Raw genomic sequence first — 24,155 nt, 5'->3', positions numbered from 1 at the left:
AACTTAAATTTTTTTTTTTCATTTTTTAATGCAAATTTAACTTTATTAACTCTAATTTTGCTGATAAATCTCAAAATTTGTCTTTTTGCTCATTTTTCAATTTTAAGTTTAAGTTTAAGCCTTCTACATGGTTTTCATTAAATAGCTTATTAAAGTAACTTCACTAGCTTTCTTTCATGATTTCTAAAACCCCCATTTCTACCCTTCCTCTTTGTTCAATTGCCCCTTTCATTGTATGACTTGTAAGTTTAATTCCATGATATTTATTACAATTCTTGAGTATCCCCTTCATTTTTGTATATTGGTATTAAAGTGCTCTTCCTCCATCCGTTGCACATTTTCTTGTTGTTATAATTGTGTTAATTAAATAGTTAACCAAATTTTTCCATGATCACTTAGGTATTTCCAAACTTCAATTGGGATGTTGTTCCTTTTCCATTTTTTCACCTTTTTAGTGCAAACTTAACTTCATTAACTCCAATTTTGCAGATAAATCTCAAATTGTTAGCCTTTTGCTCATTTATCAATTTTAAGTTTAAGCCTATACTTGGTTTTCATTAAAGAGTTTATTGAAGTAACTTTGCCGTCTCTCTTTTATTTTTTCTTCTTTAACCAAAATGCTATCATCCTTATTTTTTAATGCATTTGATATTACTATTACCTAAGTCCTTGCTGTTTCTTTCTATAGCTCTGGCAAGTTTAAATATGCATTTTCCCCCTTCTTTTGTATATAGTCTAGTATATAAATTCTAATATCCTCTATTATGGTTCATTTTAGGAAATAGATACTCAATTCAATTCTGGTTTCCCAACGTTTCTAGATTGGTCTCAATGGGTAGTACCGTAAAAATTCTATTGTGTAATGGATTTTATTGAGTTTTTAAAAGATGGAATTTGGTTGGGAGTGCCTTTTTCTTGGTTTGTGTGTTGCATAAGAATGATTCATAAGCTTAAGTGCAAGGACAATTTAGTTTTGTAAGGATGTATTTTTTGCATTATGCTTTAAGAGGGCCAAATTTGCACATTTTGCATGCTTGTTTTGTATCCTTTTAATTAATGAATATTATTAAGGGGCATGTGGATTGAGGAAACTACTTGTACAGCTCTAACCATATTTTGGCTGGTCTGGAGGGTTAGAAATAGAAAGGCTCTTGAAAATACAGAGTTATCCACTAACACAGTCAAATGATTATTGGGTCAAAACTTAATATTTCTGCTTCAATAGGTCGCACTTTGTTAATACTCAAACTGCCATTGATTTTGTTGATTATTTCTTCATGTGAACTCTTTTGTTTTTGGCTTGCATCCTTTTGGAGCCGTTAACGGATCCTTTCTTATAAAAAAAGTGGAATGAAACCATACTTTACCAATAATATGTTTGTTTTCTTGATGATAGTGAGATTGTGAACAAAGAAAAAAATCATTTTACAGCTTTGCTTTTTTTTTTTTTTTTGAAAATTTTTAATTTAATTTCTTGGGCAAGAAATATCAGAAACTTGTGCTGGGCCTATGGTTGTTTATTATTTTAAACAAGTGCTTATACTAGGATGTATTAATTCTTCATTTTACAAATTGGATCCTGCACTTTTATTTGAACACAAAATTGAAATGCTTCTGAATGTGTGCATGCATGCACATGTTTATGTTGATTTGGTTGTTCATGCATCAATAAAACTTTCCATTTGTTGATCGTTCATGCATCAATAAACCTTAATTATGTGTGTGTGTGTGTGTGTTTTTTTTTTTTAATGTCTACTTTGATTATTTTGATCATTTTGTCATGTGTGCATTCGTTGCAGCCCACAAACTCTGGTTCGCGCTATGAGGTATGTTGTTATTAGTTTTAATTTCAGGTTGCTTAGTTGTAGACTGTTAGATTCTCAGTTGCAGTTCTAATTTTACATTTTTTTTTTTTTTTTGTCAATCTCATTTGGAAAAATGGTAGAAGTATCAAATCTTTGTGTTATTGAATCAAAATTAGGATACATGCATCATGGATGTGTAATGGTATTTAAAGCAGTATAAAAATTTGAAAAAAATGTTGGAAATGCATGTAACTTTTTTGTGTTTGAGTGTGATGTGTTAGCTGAGTGAGTTAAATGTACAGGTAAGACACTCAGAATGCCATTAATAATTGCTGGAAATGCACGCATGCGCCTAATTATCGTTCTTACACTAAGCATTTGCTCCAATATTCATGACTATAATCATATAAATAGCATTCCTATTTGGAAGCTCTAGTTTCTATGTTCCTACCAAATTATTTCTTGAAGGACCCTATCTTTTGTTTTTTGTGGCAGCGGAAAATTTATTTACACAGAGAGGAAAAAGTACAAACTAGAGGACAAGTGGTTCTCAAATTTGGAAAAAAGAAAGGAAATGAAGAGTTTACGAAACTTCCTTTCACCACTCCCTGTCATAACTTATGATGCACTTCAAAATTTCAAATACTATGTGTTTTCTTTTTTCTTAATCTTTTTGCATTTTAACCTTAACTCCTGACTTCCAGGATGAGTCAATTGCCGTGTGATATCATTGTCCTTCTCATCACTAATCTGGCCACTCAACAGTGTGTAATTTAAACCCGTCATCATTGAAGATGGGAACTTTTTCCAAATCTACATTTTTCAGTCTCAAGCACATGAAAAACATAAATCCATGTTAAAGCAATAACCAAACATTGGGACAACCTTAAAATGTCTTGCTTTCTCTCTTTCGCTCTTGTGAGCAGTTCCTCTCCTCAACATGCATCCAATGCCCTGGAATTTCGTGCAGTTGCTGATGTTCAAATGATCGATCCAGATTGAAACATAAAGATCATGTCCTTGCTTGTGGTTGGTTGAGAACAACGTCTCTTATAACAGGTGGGTTAGGTTTTCCAGAGGGGCTGTGTTGGTTCACTGATGGCATATCTACTTTCAGTCATATGTAAAGGGGGCTTTAATCTGTTCAATTGGTATCATGAAGCTCTGGATGTCAAATAGATGGATGAAGATGCGTTAAGTATTTTGAGTTAGGATTGGGGTGGAAAGGAAAGGATTTTTCAGTTTTTATTCCTAGAGGTGAAAAAGGCGTTGGGTAGCTTCACAAGTGTTTTCTGCAAGATAGCTAAAGATTTTCAGAGGATACTGGGAGTGGAGGTGTAGATAACTCTTCACGACACAGATCGTGGAGTCAGGTAGTGTCGGAAGGTTGTGAAGGTGATGGCTGCAGTAGTCAAGTCCATTCTGTAAGGCAGGGTCTGAAGGTTGGGAAACAAGAGTTGTGTCATCAGTGTGGAGATGAGCTGCAGATGAATGAGGCGGCTGTCATGAATTGGTTGGATTCGATTGACAGGAGCGAGAAGGAAGCTAGGGTTTTGATGAAGCAAAGGGGATCAGAGAGGCGGTAAGCATTGCGTTTGGAAAGATGGCAGTCTAAGAGTTGCACTGGGCTGCATGCTTCTCATTTTCGACCTACCACAAGTAACTGAAAAAGGATGTATTTCATTTTGACTAAATTGGGCCAATTATTTGAACAGGCCCAATGTTAAAGAAAGGTTGATTCAGGCTTCAGTTCGGATCCAAAGGGAGGCTTTCCTCATATGGGGTTCCCACAAAAGGGTCTTGGTGATTAGCTGACCCATGATTAAGAGATTAGGGACCCAAGTAGTGCTATGTTGGTTCTGGATAATGGACAGGCCCAAAATATTGCTCCTACATCTCAGAAGATGAGTATTGGGAAGGAGGAAGATATTCCCTCTGGTAAATGGAATTTTTATTCAGCCTCCAGTTATTAGAATTATGAATCGAACTGATCAAGAGTCAGAGAAAGCTCAGGATGCTAGAAGAATTTGATTCAGGATCGTGGTGATAAAATTGTGTCTAATTCTGAAGATGAATTAGAAGATGGTGTGAAAAAGAGTAACAAAGAAGCAGGGTTGGGGAGAAATTTGGTGATTGTTGTCTTTATACTGCTAAATTTGAAGGTCATAAGGTGTATGCTTGTTGAAAAGCGGCTTGTTTGGGTGCCGAAATGAAGAAGACGTTCAGAGATAAGATAGAAAGTTCTGGTGAGTCAATGACAAAGTTACTAAGGAGAGATTATAAAGGAGAGTTCAGTATTGTGGAAGCACCTCACGTTTATAAGAATGTTGGAGGTTCTAATAAGACTACTTCTTACAAAAGAATTCTTTGCTCTCACTTGCTCTGCCTAACTAGTAGCTGAAACCCTCCTTATATAGATGAGGAGCGAGGGAATATGCCATGTCATCTTGGAATATGCTCTGACATATTCTTAATCCATATCTCCTTTACATAAAGCTTACAAAGATAAAGTTAAAACTTTCTTTACCTAAAGTAACTTTAGAAAGGCAGCTTTGGATAAAACTGACATTTTATGAAAATGACAATGCACGAAAAGTAACAACACAATAAAAGCTTAAACTGGTGTCCATGTGGATGCTATCTTGGATCTCATTGCGAAGGGTCTGGACAAGCTGAGAGAGAGATTGGGTTTTAAAAAAGTTAAGGAGGTAAGAAATGGGGGGATTTTGATTGCGGTGAGGTGTTGTTGCATGAGATTCAAGAACATATGGGTACATTTCTGACTCCTGTGATGAGATAGGGCATGTGTTTTATGTCCATCCACCCCCATTGGAAGGTTTGCAGAGAGTTTCTATTCTTGATAGTGATTGTTTGGTGAATAAATATCAGTGTATGGATGGAATTTTGCCTGCACCAGTGGAGGAGATTCCGGAGGAGGAGTTAGAAGCTCAAAATCTCATGGATAAAATAGATTTAAAGCTGAGTGATATTGGAGGAAATGAAGTGCGTTTGGCTGGCGACAGAAGCCGAAAGGTTAAGGGTCAAAAGGGAATTGTGAATTTGAAGATTTTGGTTATGATGCAAGAGGTTTGAAAAGGGGGTTTCTTGGTTAATTTTGTTTAGTTTTATTTTGGAATCTTGTGTTTTTTTTTTGTTCTTTTTACATGGTGGACTCCTTGTACCCACACCTTACCTTCTCTTTTTCTATCTAATTTATCAAAAAAAAAAAAAGGAAAAAAAAGAGAGCAAAAGCCATGCTAAGCATGGTTGTCATCCAACAATAGTGCATCTCACACCAAAAAGCACTACTAAAATAACCTTCCTCATCTGATTTGTTATCCCATTTTTAATTTTATTCCACTCTCCATCCTCGCAAATCATCTCTTCAGATCCCCTCTGAGTACTGGACTGACTGTACAATCAAAAAGCTTCATAATTACTCCTTTTAAGCATTTTCTTTGTGCAGTACTCTGGATGACGAATTTGATATTGAAAGATCTTTGAAATTCAATCCTAGATTGAATGGCCCTCATTTGAGCTCATATTGAACTCACAACCATAGACTGTTAACTCTTCTATAACTGCCGGGGGAGCCCTTATGAGACAACCTGCCTCACTTAATCTTTTGGTGTTCATCTTCAACATGGTCACCCTAATATTTCTTATGTGTGTCAAGATTAGAAATTATCTGTTTATCTTTAGCCCTTTGGCAGAATGGAATTGGCGAAGGAATTGAATCAATGTCGGAATGTGATTATGCTATTTGATACACAGAGGGAATGACTGTCCGAATAATAGTTTTGATTTTGTTTCAGCATTTAGTATCCTTGAGTGGTAACTAGTATGGAGTGAAAACTACATCTTTTTCTCCCAAAAATTCTGTTGGAACCGAATTATTTATTTTTGCTATCATTCAAGAGTAAAATTTTAATTTACCCCATTTCTAACATTATAATACATCCTTTGCTGCAAAGAATTTCAAAATTATGGTTATCTTTTAAATTCAATGTTATTCAATGGCTTATTCAAAAAATTTTCTTAGAACAGTGGACAGGCTGTCCTCTGGAAATTGAGCATCCCAGAAGAAAGCAATAAAAAATAAATTTGAAAAAGATCTTAAACTTCCTTAATCTCATCATTATGTTCAGGCTTGATGTGCATTGTTGGCCCCAACCTAACAGCTTAAGCTTTAAGGTAAAGTGGTAATTTGACGTGGTATTAGAGCCATGGTTGCAAGAGGTCCTAGGTTTTAGTCTTGTTGTCTGCGTTTATGGAAGTTAAAAAAGGTTATCATGTTCCTAATATGGGTATTATTCATTGTTTGTTTATCTCTCCACGTGCAATTGGGCTGCATGTGGGGGAGTATTAAGCCTTGATATACATTTTTGGCCAACCAAGGTCTTAAATTTTGATTTCGACTCTAATTTCGAAGCTCTAAAAGTACGGAAATTTTGATGGAAATTTCGATTTCGATTTGAAAAAATAACATAAATTGATAGTAAAGCATGGAATTTTTTGTGAAACTTTAGAAATGGTTAACTAACATAATAATGTAAGTTTTAGGACTAATATATTACAAGTTAAATACATCTATGTTGTGTATGAGGTGGAAAAGTTGTAATATAGTATGTGTATCAAACATATTTGTAAGATAATGTACATTAAACATATTCAGCTAATACAAATGAAATTCATAAATCATTTAAATATTATTTGTATAATTATTTATTATACAAATAATGATAATTTAGACATGAGTCATATGATGAAACTATGAGTCATACGATGAAACTATGGGAAAGGGTAGTTGAACAAAGATTAAGGTTAGAAACGAAGATCTTAGAAAATCAATGTGGTTTTATGCCTGGTAGATCTACCACAGAAGCTATTTATCTTCTAAGAAGATTAATGGAAAAGTTTAGGGAAAAGAAGAGGGACTTGCATATGATATTTATTGACCTTGAGAAAGCATATGATAGGATACCTAGGGAAGTTCTATGGTGGGTTTTAGAAAAAAAGGGTGTATGTAGTAGATACCGATGTCATTAAGGATATGTACCATGGAGTAATGACTAGTGTAAGGACTATAGATGGAGAAACTAGAGAATTTCCAATCACCATAGGTGTACATCAAGGTCTGCTTTGAGTCCTTATCTCTTTGCTTTAGTGATGGACCAATTGACTAAGAGTATTCAAAAGGAGGTTCCATAGTGTATGTTGTTTGCAGATGATATTGTATTAATTGACGAAACTAGGGACGGAGTAGAGGCTAAGTTAGAATTATGGAGAGAAGTTTTGGAATCTAGAGGCTTTAGGATAAGTAGAAATAAGACAGAATATATGAAATGTTATTTTAGTAATGATAGGAGAAATATTGGAGACAAAATTAAACTTGATGATGAAGAAATAAATAGAACTTGTAGATTTCGATACCTTGGATCTATTATGCAAGCTGAAGGAGAAATTGAAGATGATGTAATGCATAGAGTTAAAGCAGGTTGGGTAAAATGGAGAAGTGCTTCAAGTGTGCTATGTGATCATAGAATACCCCTAAAATTGAAAGGGAAGTTTTATAGGACAGCAATAAGACCAGCTATGCTATATGGATTGGAATGTTGGGCGACGAAGAAACATAATATCCAAAAAGTAAAAGTTGCCGAGATGAGAATGCTTAGATGGTTGAGTTGTATAACATTGAAAGATAAATTAAGAAATGAACATATTCGTGGTAAGCTAGGTGTAGCTCGTATAGAAGATAAGATAAGGGTGTGATGACTCAGATGGTATGGACATTTGCAATGTAGGCCACATATTGCACCTGTGAGGAAGAGTGACTTAGTTATTGTGGGGGGTAGGGGTAGAAATTTCATTGTATTGTTAAAATTTCAACAAGTTTCGCTAAAATTTTGAGATTTTAATAAATTTTGAATGATTCGTTGGGTTTTCAACGGAAATTATGCAAGAGCGAAATCGACTGCCATTTTGATTTCGAGGGTGACGAAAACCGGAAATTTGATGGAAATTTCAACAATTTCATGAAAATTTAAGAGCATGGTTTGCACACAACCTATCAGCTTAAGCTTTTAGGTAAAGTGGTAATCTAACACATTTATCACCAACTGGGGATGGGAGTTGGCAGAGCACTGTTCCATGTGATATCATTTTCCATCTCACTTCTAATCTGATCACTTAACTGTACGTGAGCCCCTTCATTATTGAAGATAGGAATTCCTTCCAAACATACATTTTTGGCACAACAGACAAAACATTATCTGAAGAAATGTCCAACTATCAAAGTCGTATCTGTAGCTTGTACTAAACATTAATTTTATCCTCCAATAATCCATCATCACATGCCAAAGTGCTATCAAAATCATTATTCTCATCTAATTTGTGATTCCATTTTTTTTTATGCTGAATACACTCTCGCTCATGAATCATCACTCAAGGACCACTCTCAATACTGGATTGATGGTCCACAAGTGAAAAACTTCTATCATTACTGAAGTATTTTATTTGATTAAGATGAATTTGGTGTTAAAAAGAATCCTAGATTGAACTTCCCTCATCTGAGCTTTCTTTGAATTCAAAATCATACACCTCTAACCCTAACTTTCATCTGTTCACTGCACCCCCCTCTCCCTGCATCAGCGGCACTGGGGTGGGGGTGGGTGGCTTAAAGAATGGAGTTGAAGTAGAAACAAAATTGATGTCACAATGGGATTGCTATACTTGGATAGTCATGTAGAATGGAATCACACATTTGATTCCGTTTCAGCATTTCTTAAGCTCGACTCATGGCTAGATTGGATTGGGCAATAAATCTTTTTTTCCCTACAAAAATATACCATTGTAACTGGATTACATATTTTTTGCATTCTTTCAAGAAGTAAAACTTCAATTATGCCCTTTTTATGTGTTTTAATACAGCATCCACTGCAAAGAACTTCAAAACTATGTTTATTTTTTTAATTTAATCATATTCAATGACCTCTTCAAAGATACTTCGAGAAAAAATGGGCAGCATCTCCTCTAGAAAATGAGCACACCAGAAAAAAACAAGCAAAAAATCATTGCATTAGTAATCAATCATAAATAAATACAAGTTGCTGCCAATAAAATCCTTAAACAAATATAACAGAACCGTAAAATGAAGAAGGAAAGTTAGAAGATGAAAGAGGAGGAGGAGGAGGATGGTGAGATTGTAGTAGATTTCTGAACTTACAGTCATGGAATTGAGTGTTTGAAAGAAAAAAGGATAATAAAAAGAGAGAGTGATGTAGGGCAAGCAATAGAATTCTGAAATAGAGAGAGAATGGAAAGAATTAGGGGAAAGAATGAGAAGAAGAGAAGGAGAGAAGAACAGAGGAAAAGAAAGACAGAATGGAGAAGGGTTGAACAGAACAGAACAGAGGAAGAGCAGAAGAAAGAAATTAGACAGAACAGAGAAGGTAGAAGAAGCGGAAGAAGAAGCAGCTGAAGCCGCAGGAACCAGTGAGAGAGACAAAGTAGACCTAAATTAATTAAACTTCTTAAATAAGCCAAGTTTTGCCAAACTAAAATATAAAAAGCTACAATATAAACCATTGGTGGTTCTCCATCAGAGAGGGTTAGAGACATGGGGAAAGGAGAATTATTCTTGTTTGGACCTGACCATTTGCTTCAGTCAGTAGCGGCTGTATTGACTTGCCTCCTCATAATAAGAAACCAGCAGCTGGTTAATCTCCATCAGTGCAGAGCTGCTTTAATTTTCTGTTACTCTTGGTTCATCTAAAATAAATTAAAAATTCTGTACCATAGTAGTTGGTGCAACTTTGAATGTCAGTTTTCTTCTCATGGATGGTTACCATTACCAAAAATATAGGAACTTTGTTTTTTCAGTTGCAACGTGAAGTTAATCTTCTTAAACCTGCAAAAGATTTAAGCCTCCATGAGCGTGCCTTGATGCCTTCAAAATCATTTGATTGAAGAGAAACAAAGAATGCGGGTTTTTTTTTTTTTTTTTGTATTAAGTCTGAGGATTCACCTCTCATTAGTATCACAAATATTGCAGGAAAAAAAAAGCAATAAGATACACAGTAAGATGAACCTCATACCATGTAGTGTTGAAATATAATTAGGGAATTTGTGGAATTGTGTTCCACATTGCCAATTTCTTGAGTCATGCAACATGCAATGTATAGCATTGTGTTGCCGTAAGCGATTCTGTTATCTGTGCCATTCAAGCGGTGATTGTTTAATTTATTAAATTTTCCTTTTTTTGCCTTTTTATCTCTTGCCCTTATAGGGTTGTTGAAATGCAAGAGATATTTGATCAACAACTTGCTGAGGAAGCAGCTGAAGCAGAGGGTGGTGGAGCCATGGCATCAATCGCTAATCCCCGCAGAACTGCCAAGTAAATTTGTTCAAACTATTTTACTTCTAACCATTAGCTCTTATAAGTTATAATCACGTTTGGTTAGCTTCAGTTTTTGCTATCTTACTGGATCCTCATGACGTGGTTCTGTCTGTCTATGCTGGATATATCGTCGCTTTTTGTTGCACTTTCTGCTCTTTAAAAGGCATGCATTGGCACATTATATTTATTATGAGTTCTTGATGGTCTGCAGAAAATCTACCAATGCAACAGCTTCTTCTAGAAATCTAACACAGCAAAAGCTAAAGGTTCAAGGGAAAGGCTATAAGGACAAGTGCTATGAGCAAATAAGGAAGTCCGTTGAGGGACGGTTTAACAAGCTTTTGACCGAGGTATTTCTTTTTTAGTTACTCTGTCATGGTGGAGGGAAACATTTTCAGCTATTGTTCCATATCTTATTGTAACTGTAATTTTGTACCAGCTTGTCTTTGAGGACCTGAAAGCAGCTTTGGAGGAAGCTCGAATGGTTTGTGCAACTGATCTTTATAAGCTCTTAATGTTTTTCTGACTTTCCCTGAAGGGTTTGAAGTTTGGAAACTTCCAGAATTGTCAAGAATATTTTGTTATCTTTTAATTTAAAATGAGATTTGGATTTTTCTTTTGTTTTTGTTTGTGGAATTGATATTTTGCTTGGAGGGTTTGTTAAACTGTTAATTGTTAATTGGAGAGCTGCAAACTAGATTGGTTCTATTTATAGGCTTAGCTTTGGGCTTTTGCAGCTGGTTGTTTGAAAAGAATATGCTTTTCAGGTTTGCAGCAGATTGGCAGGCTTTATTATTGTCATTTTATTCTCTCTCTCTCTCTCTCTCTCTCTCTCTCTCTTCGGGTTTCTATTTCATCTCAGGAGGATTTTTGATTCTCCTCTGTATATCCATTTTTTTTCAATGAAATCTGTTCTTTTTTTGTATTAAACAAACTGGTTTCACTTGGACTGTTGAACAGTGGAAAAGGTATTGGTTTTGTATAATAAAATCACTTTGATTGATTCCAATACAATAATATGACTATAAAATGGTAAGACATAAGTCACATAGTGCACTATAAATTTTTGTTGAGTTACTACATTAGTTTGCATTGAAAAGAAGTGAGGTGAGCCTGCTTCTGATAGAATAGGTGTGCATCTTGCAAAGGAATCAATAAATTCAGAATCAGCTGGTAAAGAGTATCCTTTGTATCCCTTAAGCAGAAATGCAGGGCAAAATAATATATCTGAGAACATTTGATAGGATTTCGATTTCCCTTGCATATATTTTGACAGAACTAACTGCTTTTTGGTAGGTAACGGCTAACTATATCATTTCCTTCGTTATTGTATCATGCTCGGTTTTAAATTCGAGTGGAAAATTGTGTATTTCAAATTGGGAAACTTTGAAATTTTACTTGAGTCATATAGTACTCTGTCTTTTTGCACAAATTATGATGAATCAAAAAGTTTCTTTGTAGGTTTATTCTGTTGTTTAATCTTCAAGTCTCTTTGTATGTAAAAATTGGGGCGTCCCTTCTTAATTTCAGTTCAGTTCAATCAAATAGGGAGAAATATTAGTAGGGTTCCGTTTTTTTTCTTTTTTACTTTAAGGAAATGGAATGTTAATTTAGTTTTCAATTGTAGATAAGTCTAATTAATTGAATTTGCAACTACTATTTAGATATTTTTATTTACCTATTCATTCTCCTCCAGTAGGTCTTTGCCCTCTAGGGCAGCTAGAGTCATTGAACATCTTGTATTTCTTCCTCACATGGCAAGACTTGGGTATTTTTTTTTTTAATTTTTTAATTTTTTAATTTTACCTAGTCAAGATCCTACAGATTTTTGAGCAGGTTTGTGGTCTTAAAAAAGCTAATATGGGAATGAATGGGATTGCTACTACAAACTTAGTTCTGATAGGTTATTTTTAGCTTCTTTATCTGATCGTGTTGTTTTAGAGTGGCTGTTGACCTATAAAGTTGTTGCTTTAGTTGGCAACCCTAGATCTTTTAGTTTTTGGGATCTTAGAGTGCCAAAATTGTCCAAGCATTTGGGTGGGTGAAGGGGGGATTTATTCTCTTTAGGAGGTTATATTACTCTGGTTGAAGCATCTGTCTTTACTGGTATTTTTATTTTAGCTTCTTTAGCTGGTTGCGTTGTTTTAGGGTGGCCTTTGACCCATATATGTGTTCCATTAGGCAACTGTTTTTGGGATCTTGTAGTGGCAAAGGTATCCAAGTGACTGGATGGGTGAACGTAAAGGGAATTTTATTCTCTTTAGGATGTTGTATTGCTCTTATTGAAACATGTCTTGCGCCTATTTGTTTTAATTTTGGGATTTTTTTTTGGGTTGGGTAGAGGAAGAGAAATCATCAGGTTAGTTGGCTAAATGGTGAGGGGGGTTTGGGTTGGCAATTCAATGCCTGAAAAATGCATTTTAGTTTGCGGTAAATGGTTATGGCAGTTTTTCTTGGATATGAATTCCATTTGGCGCAAAGTTATAAATGTGGGAAAATGGGTGGGATACTAATACATGTATAAATCATTCTTGTGAGATAAGTTTGTTCATGGTTCTTATATGTGGCTTAGGGGGTATGTTTGCGTGGGTGATACTTCTGTATTTAATCTTTCCCCCGTCTGTTTTGTCTTTCCATGGTTCAGAATGAGTCTATTTCTTCTTGTTTGAGCATTGATGGTGATATAGTCTCTTGGCATTTCTATCTTCATTGCTTTGCTTGTTGGAGGGCTGTTGCCCTTTTGTCATGGGGAATATTTAATTGTGCATTTTGGATTCCTTGGGTATATCTTTTAAATCATTTTTTAATCATTTGACTTGCTCCGATAGGGATTTTCCTCTTCATTGTTGTACTTAGAAGACTAAAATTCCCTTAAAGGTTTAGGAGTTTATTTGTTTATTTGTGCTTAATAAAGTTAGTACCAACAATTTGTTGTGAAATTGGAGGCATTATCTCTAGATATATGTTCTTTATGTCTTGATAGCTTTGAGTTGATCTCCCAACAACAACAAACCATGTGTCCCACTAGGTGGGCTAAATGAATCCTTTTTTGTTAATTTATACAATCATGGAAATTTCCTCTGTCAAATTCAGGGCTATTAAGTCCTTTCTATCTCATTCCAAGTTATTTTAGGTCTACTCATACTGCTTCTATTGCCCCTTACATCAACTAGCTCATGCCCCTCATTGGTGCACTATTTGGTCTACATTGCAGATGTTCAAACCATTTGAGTTGCCCCTCCTTTATCTTATATGTTATAGGATATATGCTTAACTTAATGTGAAAATTATCATTCTTTAATTTATCTTTAATGTTATACCACTCATCTACCTTAGCATTCTCATTTTGACAACTTTTTCTTTCTGGATATGTTGTTTCTTAGTTGCCCAACATTTTGATCCATATTGCATAGCTAGTCTTACAGCCGTCCTTTAGAACTTATCTCTTAATTTTAAGGGCATTCTATGATCACACAACACACTCGAAGCACTTCTCCATTTGACCCAACTTACTTTAACTCTGTGTATTACATCTTCAATTTGTCCTTCAGCTTCGAAGTCTACTTGTGCTATTAATTTATTGACCATTATGTTTAATATTTTCTCCAATGATTTCCCTATCATGACTGAAATTACATTTCATATATTTTGTATTTTTTCTTCTTATCCTAAAACCTTTAGAATCTAATGTTTCTACTTACTCCACCCCCTAGTTTCAACTTTCATCAATCAAGACAATATCATCTACAAACAACTTATTTCATGGAACCTCATTTTGATACTCCTAGTAAGATTCCTTTGGTGCCCATATACAGTTTTTCTAAGTCAATAAAAACCATATGCAAGTCCCTCTTCTTTTCCCTATACCTATCCATTAATTTTCTTAAAAGATAAATTGCTCCTCTCTTTGTTTATTTATTTATTATTATTTTTTTTGGGCACAATTAGGATGTTCGGAATAGATTGTCTGGTGAGAATTGATCTTGTATGGAGTTGGGGGAAGGTTTTATGTCTTTTTCACGGAGGCTTTGGAAGGAATAGATATGCAAGTAGATTGTGGGGATTTGCAGTTTTTTCTTTGGTGTGAGGATTATGGTTGGAACGAAATGCTCGTATATTCACCAAAGATTCATTTATCATTGCTTTGGGATAGGATTAGATTTTTGTATTCTCTTTGGGTGTATTCAGGTGGTTGTTTTAAAGGAACGCATTTCTTGGACTTCCAGCAGGATTGGCAGGCTGTGTCGTAATTTTGTTCTTTTACTTTTTGTTTTTGTTTTTTCCCCATTTTAGGAAGATTTTTTGTCCTCTTTTTGGTAAATCCTCTTCTTATCTGATGCGTTCTATTCTTATCAAAAGTCTTTTTATCTCCTGCAATATCTAAATGAGTCACTTTACTTGATCTTTTCTGCATGCAAATAATTGCTTAATATTTTCTATTAAGTGCATTAGTTTCAAACCTTCATTAGTTTTTTTGTACAAATTAACTGGCTTGTCGTTTTGTTCATGATGACCTTTGCTTTGCTTGTTCTTTTAGATCGGTGAAGAGCTTGGCGATATATATGATTACGTGGCTCCTTGTTTTCCTCCAAGGTTTGTATCATGTAAAATCTGACCTTATTGTTGCTTTTTGCTAATACGCATGCACATTCAAAAGTTTTCCTTTGGCTTAAGTTTGAATTTTGACATAGATTTTTGCTCGTATTTTTTTTTCAACTTGTAAAAAAACATAATAATTTTGTGCTTCATTCTCTTTTTGGTGTTGGAGGGTGGGGGATTAGAGGGGTATTTTCTTTGTTTAGTGGGTCTTTCTTTGTTTATCCAAGGTCTTAAATTCTGATTTTGACTAAAATTTTGAAACTTCAAAAGTATGGAAATTTTGATTTAAGAAAATGAGGGAAATTAGAAATAAAGTATGGAATTCTTTTATGGAACTTTAGAAATGCTCAATAGGCATAACAATGCAAGTTTTTGAGCTAAAATATTATAAATTTAATACATGAACACTAGGCATGTGTATAAGGTGTAGACATATAGTAGCTGTAATATAATTGTTAATGGTTCTTTTGATCATTCAGTATCTTAGTGTTATGCTAATAAGAGTAAGGTTATTATGGTCATTTGCATGTACTTGATATATTATAAATAGAGGGAAAGACCTATTGTTGTGGTTAGTTCTTTTGTTTTACTCAATAATTGGACATGGTGTTAGTGCAAGATCTGACCTAAACCCTATCTCCAAACCAACCCTGAAACTGATCATCCTATGCAAATATGCAATTATAGGAGGATTAGCCGTACCTATAGTGATCAGAAGCAAGTCCATAGGTCTTCTGAAAACATTGCAATCTCCGGAAACTTCTTCGATATCTTTGTACTTTTCAGAATCTCAAGAACCCTTCCATAATTAACAAATCCAACATCATACCCAATCATACAACCCTCTGTTCTGTAAGTGGGTGAAATTTCATAGCTGGAGGATAAGCCATGTGCTCCCATGCGCCAGCCAACTGCCAGCAGGTCTGTCACCATGTGCTGGTGCACGAGAGCTCTTTCTGGCCAGTTTTTGCCCCGATTTCCTCCAGAATGACTTAAATCCTTCCATAAACCATATCAAGCTATTGGTCATGCATTTTGTTCAAAGATCCGACCTTTTTTGATCATCTGCTCATGGAAATTCGTTAGCTGTTGATAGGTATTGTTTAGGTGATCTTTTGGTTCCTTGAGGCTGTGGCAGTGTGTATAGGTTAACTTTTTGGGGGCTTTAGGAGTACTATGTCAGGTTGTTGGTTTGGTTCACCTTATTTGTGGTTGTTCTGGTTTTTATGGAAGTTCACATTGTTTTTCATACTTTCAGTTTTGAGTATTGTGATGGAGTCTATGAATCACAGAATTATGTTCCCTTCATTATTGCTGCAGTTAACAGCTGAAAATTTGGATGGAAAAAATTATGTTCAGTAATCTAAGGCTGTTAAGATCTATTTGACAAGTTTGGGACCTTTAGGTAAATCTGAACTCTAGTTCCAATCTGGGCCCAAAGAAGCGTGAATTCAGGAAGATGTTTCCCTCTTATGGACATCTATGGAACCCCATATTGCATGGATGTGCATGCATCTGGATGTATGGGAGTAGATTTTGGAATCCGGATTATGTCAAGCTCCTGTATTCCTCTGATATCGTACGCATGTGCAATCCATCCTTGGAATATTTTCAGTTAAGATAGGAGTGTCACAGAGTACTCTATAGATTTGAAGCATATCCATGATGAGCTTAACATCATGTGACCCATAACCAAGGGTGTTTGTGAGATGCAAAAACCAACGAAGTAGATGATGGTTCTTTGGGTTCTAGCAGGTTTGAAACTCAAGTTTGAGGCAGGCTGGTCCTAGATTCTTGGTAGTGCAGAGCTGGCATCCAAACAGAGGGAGTAAATGATGGTTCTTTGGGTTCTAGAAGGTTTGAAACTCAAGTTTGAGGCAGGCTGGTCCTAGATTCTTAGTAGTGCAGAGCTGCCATCCTTTGTCGATGTTTATTCTTGTATACTTCGTGCTTCCTCCAGCAGACATTGATCAGCCCTTGCATCTAGTGCTTCAACCCATGGCTTTTGAGAGGACTGGTTTCATGAGATAGGGTGATTTTGGTTTTCAACCAAGCAGCTGCAGAAGCTATTGAGGTGGTTCAAGTGGCTGTGGTGGAAGAGATGGACGAGGCAGAGGCCCTCCTCATAAGTGCACTCATTATGGACTTGGAGGTTATACTGCACTATTGAGCTGTGTTGGGATCTCCAAGGTAAACTACCTCGTGTCGCCAATGCAGTTGCCACCGATACCACACTATATCTATGTGGGGAGCAGCATACCTTGTCTATGTCAAAGGAAGAGTATTCCAAATTCCAGCAATATCAAGCATCCCGACAAGCTTCCCTTATCATTGCATCTCTTGCTTAGACAGTAACCCTACAACTTGCTTGTTATCTAGTACTTTTCCTAGCCTTTGGGTTATAGATTCAGGTGCCACCAATCATATAATAGGTGTTCCTAATTTCTTTTATACTCTCCAATTTTCTTAAACTTACCTCTTCTTATTCCTGCTGATGGGCCTATCACTGCTGTTAAGGGAACATGGATTGTAAATCCCACTTCTTTTGTTTCTTTTCCTTTGCTTTTGTATATTCCCTAGTTCCCTTTCAATCTTATATCAGGTAGCAAAATTACCAAATCCATTAATTGTTCAATAACATTCTTCCTTGATCTTGTGGTCATTCAGGATTTGAAGACAAGGAAGACCATTGGCATAGGATGTGAAGCTTTGGCTGCACTGTTGCTGCCACACCACTCCAAATCCATTGTTACTTTGGTCATCTTGGAAAGCTAAAACAACTAGCTTCTACTTTGAGTCTTGTGTTTGGTCTTGAGTTTGTGTCTTGTTAGTTGGGAAAGCATCATTGTGTTCCTTTTGCGTCCAGAGTCAATAAATGGGCAGCAAGCCCTTTCGTGTTAGTCCATTATGGTGTATGGGGTCATAGTTGGGCTGTGTTCATGACACCAAATTGGGTTTTCAATACTCTGTAGCCTTTGTGAATGATTATTCAAGGATGACTTGGCTTTATTTAATAAAAGAACATTCTGAGTTATTTCATAGCTTCTGTGCCTTGTTCTGAAATAAAGACTCAATTTGGTTAGCTTGTTTGGGTACTTTAGAGTGATAATGCTACAGAGTAATTAAGTAATTGTTGGATTTTGATTAAAATGAATGAACTAACTTGCAGATAGGTCTCTCCCTCTATTTATAAGACAGATCAAATACATTCTAATGACAATAAAATCTTTACTAACTCTCCCTAATTAACATACTAACAAACTCAATAATAATACTAAAAGACATAAATAACCTCTAACAGTCCCCCTCAAGCTTGAGCATAAATATCATATGCTCCTAGCCTTGTTACAAATAAATATAACACGAGCACCCCCCAAAGCTTTGGTAAACAAATCAGCAAGCTGCATATCAAACTTCACTTGAGCGGTAGTAATGAGCTTCTGCACAAGTTTCTCTTTTCGTCTGCTTATAAAAGTCGGGTTGAAGGCAATATAAAGAGCAGCTTGATTATCACGCATCAACTTCATGGGCTAAGAATGTGAAAACCCCAATTCGTCCAATATGTTCTTCAATTGGACAAGTTCACAAGTTGTGTGAGCCATAGCTCTATATTTTGATTTAGCACTTGACGGGCCACCATCGTTTATTTCTTACTCTTCCAAAGAAACCAAATTACCACTGACCATGATATAGTGCCCGGTTGTGGATCTTCGGTCGGAAGGCGACCAAACCTACTCTGCATTTGTATATCCATGAATATAAGTGTGACTCTAATCACGATATAGAAGACCTCTCCCACGTGCACCTTTGAGATATCTCAAGATGCGAATTATAGTGTCCCAATGACTTGTCGTCGAAGAATCTAGAAACACTTGTTGCAAAAGCTATATTCGGCCAAGTGATTGTAATATAATTCAACTTTCCAAGTAGTCTCCAGCATTGTCCAAGGTTAGACAAAAAATCACCCATATCCGACACTAGCTCGCTATTAGGAACCATGGGTGTATCAACCAATTTGGATCCCAACAATCTAGTTTCATCCAACAGATCAAGAACACACTTCCTGTATGACAAAATAGTTCCCATAGAAGATCTAGATACTTCTATGCCCAAGAAGTATTCCAACGATCCGAAATCTTTGGTTTGAAACTAGTCTATAGAAAAAGTTTGAGACTCTGAATACCTTTATCATCATCATTTGTAATCGCAATATCATCCACATACACAACATGAAGGATCCTACCTAGTGAAGTATGACGATTAAACATAGAATGATCCACTGTACACCGTCGAAGACCAAACTCAAGTACTACAACACTGAAACGACCAAACCATGCTTTGGGAGACTGTTTTAAACCATATGGGGCCTTTTTGAGCCAACACACTAAGCTTGACTTGTAACACCTCGAACCCTTAAACCCGGGTCCGGTGCGTTATACCTAATAATATCCTGATAAATCATAATTCATAACATACGTAGCGGAAAACATAATCTCCATAATCTTTTATACAGTAATACCACAAAACCGTAATACCAGAGTTTACTATCTCTATCTAGATTCCGTATCATTCATCCAACACCTGCATTTTCCATAGATACATACATCTCCAAAACAATTTAGTATTTTCACAATCATTCCCTTCTCAATAGACTTAAAACATAAAGACATAAAACATAAAACATAAATATTTACATCCAAAACGTATACCCTGTTTCTTTATATTCCTCAAAACTAAGTACCCTTGAGCTCCCTAAGACCGACCTTGAGGATGTCCTGAAAAAGAAACATTCATATTCGGGTGAGACACATCTCAGTAAGGGAAGAAACATACATATTAAAACAGCGTGTGACCAACATGAGGTATATAGATATCATTTTAATTATATTTGTAAATCATCTCATAACATTGAAATTGTGTTCTGAACCTAAACAATCACATGCAAATATTTAACCCACGAGATTACCCAATGATAGGGGTGATTACCCGTTCATACAAGTAGCACCCCTCTGCGCTGATACTTAGGTAACCCTAAGGTCATAACCATGGTCTTAAATTTCCACGAAATTGTCGAAATTTCCGTCGAAATTTCCGATTTCCGTCACCCTCGAAATCGAAATGGCAGTCGATTTCCGTCTTTAATAATTTCCGCCGAAATCTCAACGAATTATCCGAAATTTATCGAAACCTCGAAATTTTAGCGAAATTTGTCGAAATTTTAACTATACAATAAAATTTCGTCGAAATTCAAACGAGAGATTCAAGAGTGAAGTGAAATTTCTCTTTTAATTTATTTTATTGAAACAAAAGGTTACCACGAGTGCTTTTGAAATTATATGAAAAAATAAACTTATAGTAATATTTTATTTAACCATTCATGTCTAAATTATTAATATTTGTATAATAAATAATATTTAAATGAATTATGAATTACATTTGCATTAACTGAATTTGTTTAATGTACATTATCTTACAAACATGTTTGATACACATACTATTTTACAACTTTTCCACCCTATACAAAACATAGATGTATTTGATTTGTAATATATTAGTCTTTAAACTTATATTTGTTAACCATTTCTAAAGTTTCACAAAGAATTCCATGCTTTACTACTAGTTTCCGTTATTTTTTCAAATCGAAATTGAAATCGAAATTTCCATTCTTTTGGAGCTTCGAAATTTGAGTCGAAATCAAAATTTAAGACCTTGGTCACAACTAAAGCATACCAGGGCACTCACCTTACTCAGTAAGCCCTCAAGTGTTAACTTGATCTCGTACTCACGCATTCAACAATAGTTTACTGGCAAAAACCTTAAGGAAAGGGAAATCTACCCACCCATACAAATAGGTTCCCTCTGCCCTAGTACGTTATGCAGCTACTGCCACATTCGAAGCTACTAGTGCACTCGCCTTTCTCAGCAAGCCCTCAAACGAAGAGTTTGCCTCGCCCAATCGTAATATGTTCTACATACATAGATACTTCTACTATCATTATACATTATTCCTTTCTGTCATTATTCATTCATACACATCTGTTCATGTTCATAGCTTAAACATTGCATTTCATTTCACTTTAAGTGACTCTTTCCCATTTACATCGTTCACATGTCATTTCATTTTATTGCCATTTCATTGTCATTTCATTGCATAACATTTTCATTTCATTCCTTCATACTACAACTGGTCTTTAGCCATCATCAGTTAGTCCACATAGAAATGCGCTAGAATTTGCTAACATGACTGTCTTTCAGCTGTTTTACATTTACATGGTTGCATTTAGCATACACAAGTAACATAGTCCATAACATATTTTATTCTCAATACTTTACTTACTTAACCTGCATCTCATACATTTAACATATATTTTGCACAAAATCTCATGCCACACAATTTAACAGTAAAAATTCATACATATCCTTGTAAAATAAGCTAACCCACATTTAGCATTTAATTACTGAAAATACAATTTCCATTTCTTACATAATTATCCGGAAAATTCCTTCCACTTTCTTCAGTTCATTTCCACAATTACATAACTAAATAAGTGGTCCTAGGCTCAAAAATCATAATTTTACATAGTTGACATTTTATACCCATTTAAATATATATATATATATATATATATATATATAAATAACACATAATCCATTTTAATTCATGAAAACCTAATTTAATATATAAATTTCCCCTTTACCTGACTTTCAAACTACGCTAGCAGGATCCCCGAACCGATACCTGCAACGTTCACTTGGACCCTGAATCAAAAATTCTAAATTAAAATAAATTCCAACTAACTCAAATCTTGGGGAAAACACTTATTTACTATTTCCTAGGCTCCATACAACATTATTCATTAAGGAAATCCCAAAATAATTCACTTACCCTGATTTTGGGATGTTTCCCAAACCTCACAACCCAACAATCAGCTCCTACAGTCTTGTAGAGAATGATCCTACGAACCTCGTGGTGGCTCCAGATCGTCAAATCGGGTCAAATCTGGCTCGAAATCGAAGAGAGAAGGTGGGAAAACTATTAGAGAGAGAGAGAGAGAGGGAAGAGGATTTGCGAGTTTTTACACTGAAAATGAAGAACAACCTATTTATAGGTAGGGCTTCGTCGACGAGACACGTGGATTCTTCGACGAGGCACTATTGAGGCTTTGTCGACAAGAAGATACCTTCGTCGACGAAATTCAGAGTTCCAAAATATACTCTCTCGAGATTCCTTCGTCGACAAGGAACTGGATTCATCGACGAGCTTTAGAAGGACACTCGCGGACGAGGACAGGACATTCATCGACGAGACCTACTGTTCCTTCTGAAAATCCTTCCTTTTTCCCTTATTATCCATTAATCCTTTTTATTCGTTATATTTTCTAATTATTTTAATTTTCCGGATCATTACATGACTCCCCCTGAGCAACAAACCCAGGTGGTTGCTTCATATAGACCTCCTCCTCAAGATCACCATGCAAGAAGGCATTCTTCCTTGATGATGAGGCTAGTGACAAGTGGTTGTCAAGGAGATGAATAGATGTACTGATGTAAGTTTCGCAACTAGATAAAAATGTGTCAAAATAATCCAAACCATATACTTGAGTACACTCCTTAGCAACAAGACATGCCTTCAGATGAGCCACAAAACCATTAGGATTGACTTTCACAATGTATACCATGCAACAACCAACCACAAACTTGTCAGGAGGAAGGAATAGCAAGTCCCAAGTGCCATTGTTCTGTAAAGAATTCTTCTTTTCAACCATAGAATTCCTCCACCCAGAGTTGGCTAAGGCTTCCGAAACAGATTTAGAAAGGTACTAGATGATAGATTAGTAGCAAAACAGTAACAAGAGGGTGATAAGAAGTCGTAGCAAACATAGTTGGAAATGGGATGTTTGGTACATGCGCGTTTACATTTACGAACAGCAATGGGTGGATCAACATCATGGGAAATATGATCTTTAGACGAGGAAACCAAAGTGTGGTAGTAGAAGCTAGAGGGGACTCTCTTCCTTGGGGCTGCCATTGTGAATACACCTGCAAATTAGGGTGATTGAGGCAATGAAAAGGACTCGAACTACATGGAGACTCGATGGTTGATTGGGCATGGAAAACCAACTAGAATCTGGAAGATGAGGCAAAGGAAGAGACTCATTGAGCTCAAAGCACGCATGGGCAGAGCGTGGTAAGGTGTAGACTCAAAGGAGGTAACATTTGTAGAAACAAAGAAACGATGCAACATAGGACTATAACAACAATATCCCTTTTGAGTATATGAGTAGCCTAGAAAGACATATTTAAACAAATGGATTCAACTTATCCACCCCAGGAGTTAGTTGATATACAAAGGACACACCCAAATGTACGAGAAGGGAGAGAGAATAAAGGTGAATTCAGAAAGAGAATGGAGTAGGGAATTTTACGACTAAGAACAGGGGGTGCATCGTGTTGGCCATATAGCAAGCAGTAAGCACAACATCATTCGCAAACACTTTAGGTACGTGCATTTGATAAAGTAAGGTGCGAGTGATTTCAAGGATATGTCTATTTTTCCTCTCTACAACCCCATTTTGTTAAGCGTGGACACAAGACGATTAAGGGACAATACCTGACTGAGTCATATAGTAGTGAATTGTGAACTAAAATGCTCTTTAGCATTTTCAATTTGAAGTATTGAAACTAGCAAACCAAATTGAGTTTTATTTAAAAAAAAAAAAGCACAGAATATATTAAATATTTTGGAATGATCTTTTATTAAATATAGCCAAGTCATTCTTGGATAATCTTCCACAAAGGTTACAAAGTACCTGAAACCCAACTTGGACACAACTTTATTAGGACCTCAAACATTAGAATGAACTAACATGAAAGGGCTTGCAGCCCGTTTGTTGACTCGGGAAGTGAAAGGGACGTGTCAATTCTTTCCCAGTTGACAAGACTCACAATCAATATTAGACATAAAAATCAAATGCGGAACAAGATGTTTCAATTTTCCTAGGGATGACCAAAGTGACAATGAATTTGGAGAGGTGTGGCAGTAGCAATGTAGGTGGTATGAGGAGATAGCGGCTCAAAGTGACACAAGGTAAATTTGCAAGGTGCTTGCGATGATGGTTGATTGAATTTTGCAGAGAGCTTTGACTGATGGTGGAAGAACTTGGCAAGGAAGTTCCTCTTATGGTGAATGGAACTGATTCTATGTTGCAACGAGGATCTCAAACCTAGAAGGGAGTTGTATCACTAGAGAACTATCTTTGTGCAAAGTGTGGTTAGAAGTTTCGGTAGACGAGAATTGGTGATGGTGAGAAATGATGAGGAGTTGCATAGGAAGGCAATCTTCTTAGGGCAGA

At 35.8% G+C, this 24,155-nt stretch overlaps 1 protein-coding gene across 9 annotated transcripts in view; it reads left to right on the top strand.

Moving 5' to 3' along the window:
* The window catches only part of LOC131162092 (exocyst complex component SEC6), a 146,660-nt gene that overhangs the window by 37,798 nt on the left and 84,707 nt on the right, over positions 1 to 24,155 (top strand). For all 9 annotated transcript variants that reach the window (XR_009138679.1, XR_009138680.1, XR_009138677.1 and 6 more), the window contains 5 exons: positions 1,800 to 1,826; positions 10,093 to 10,200; positions 10,415 to 10,553; positions 10,643 to 10,687; positions 14,741 to 14,796. Coding sequence is in view for 5 of the 9 variants with exons in the window: in XM_058118240.1 (XP_057974223.1) it covers positions 1,800 to 1,826; positions 10,093 to 10,200; positions 10,415 to 10,553; positions 10,643 to 10,687; positions 14,741 to 14,796 (375 nt within the window). In the remaining 4 variants the exon portion in view is untranslated. The remainder of the gene's footprint in view (positions 1 to 1,799; positions 1,827 to 10,092; positions 10,201 to 10,414; positions 10,554 to 10,642; positions 10,688 to 14,740; positions 14,797 to 24,155) is intronic.

Source organism: Malania oleifera, chromosome 8 (assembly GCF_029873635.1).
Source record: "Malania oleifera isolate guangnan ecotype guangnan chromosome 8, ASM2987363v1, whole genome shotgun sequence".
Classification (NCBI taxonomy): Eukaryota; Viridiplantae; Streptophyta; class Magnoliopsida; order Santalales; family Ximeniaceae; genus Malania; species Malania oleifera.
Note: the sequence above shows the minus strand (reverse complement) of the source record. Positions and strands in the feature narration are given on the sequence as shown.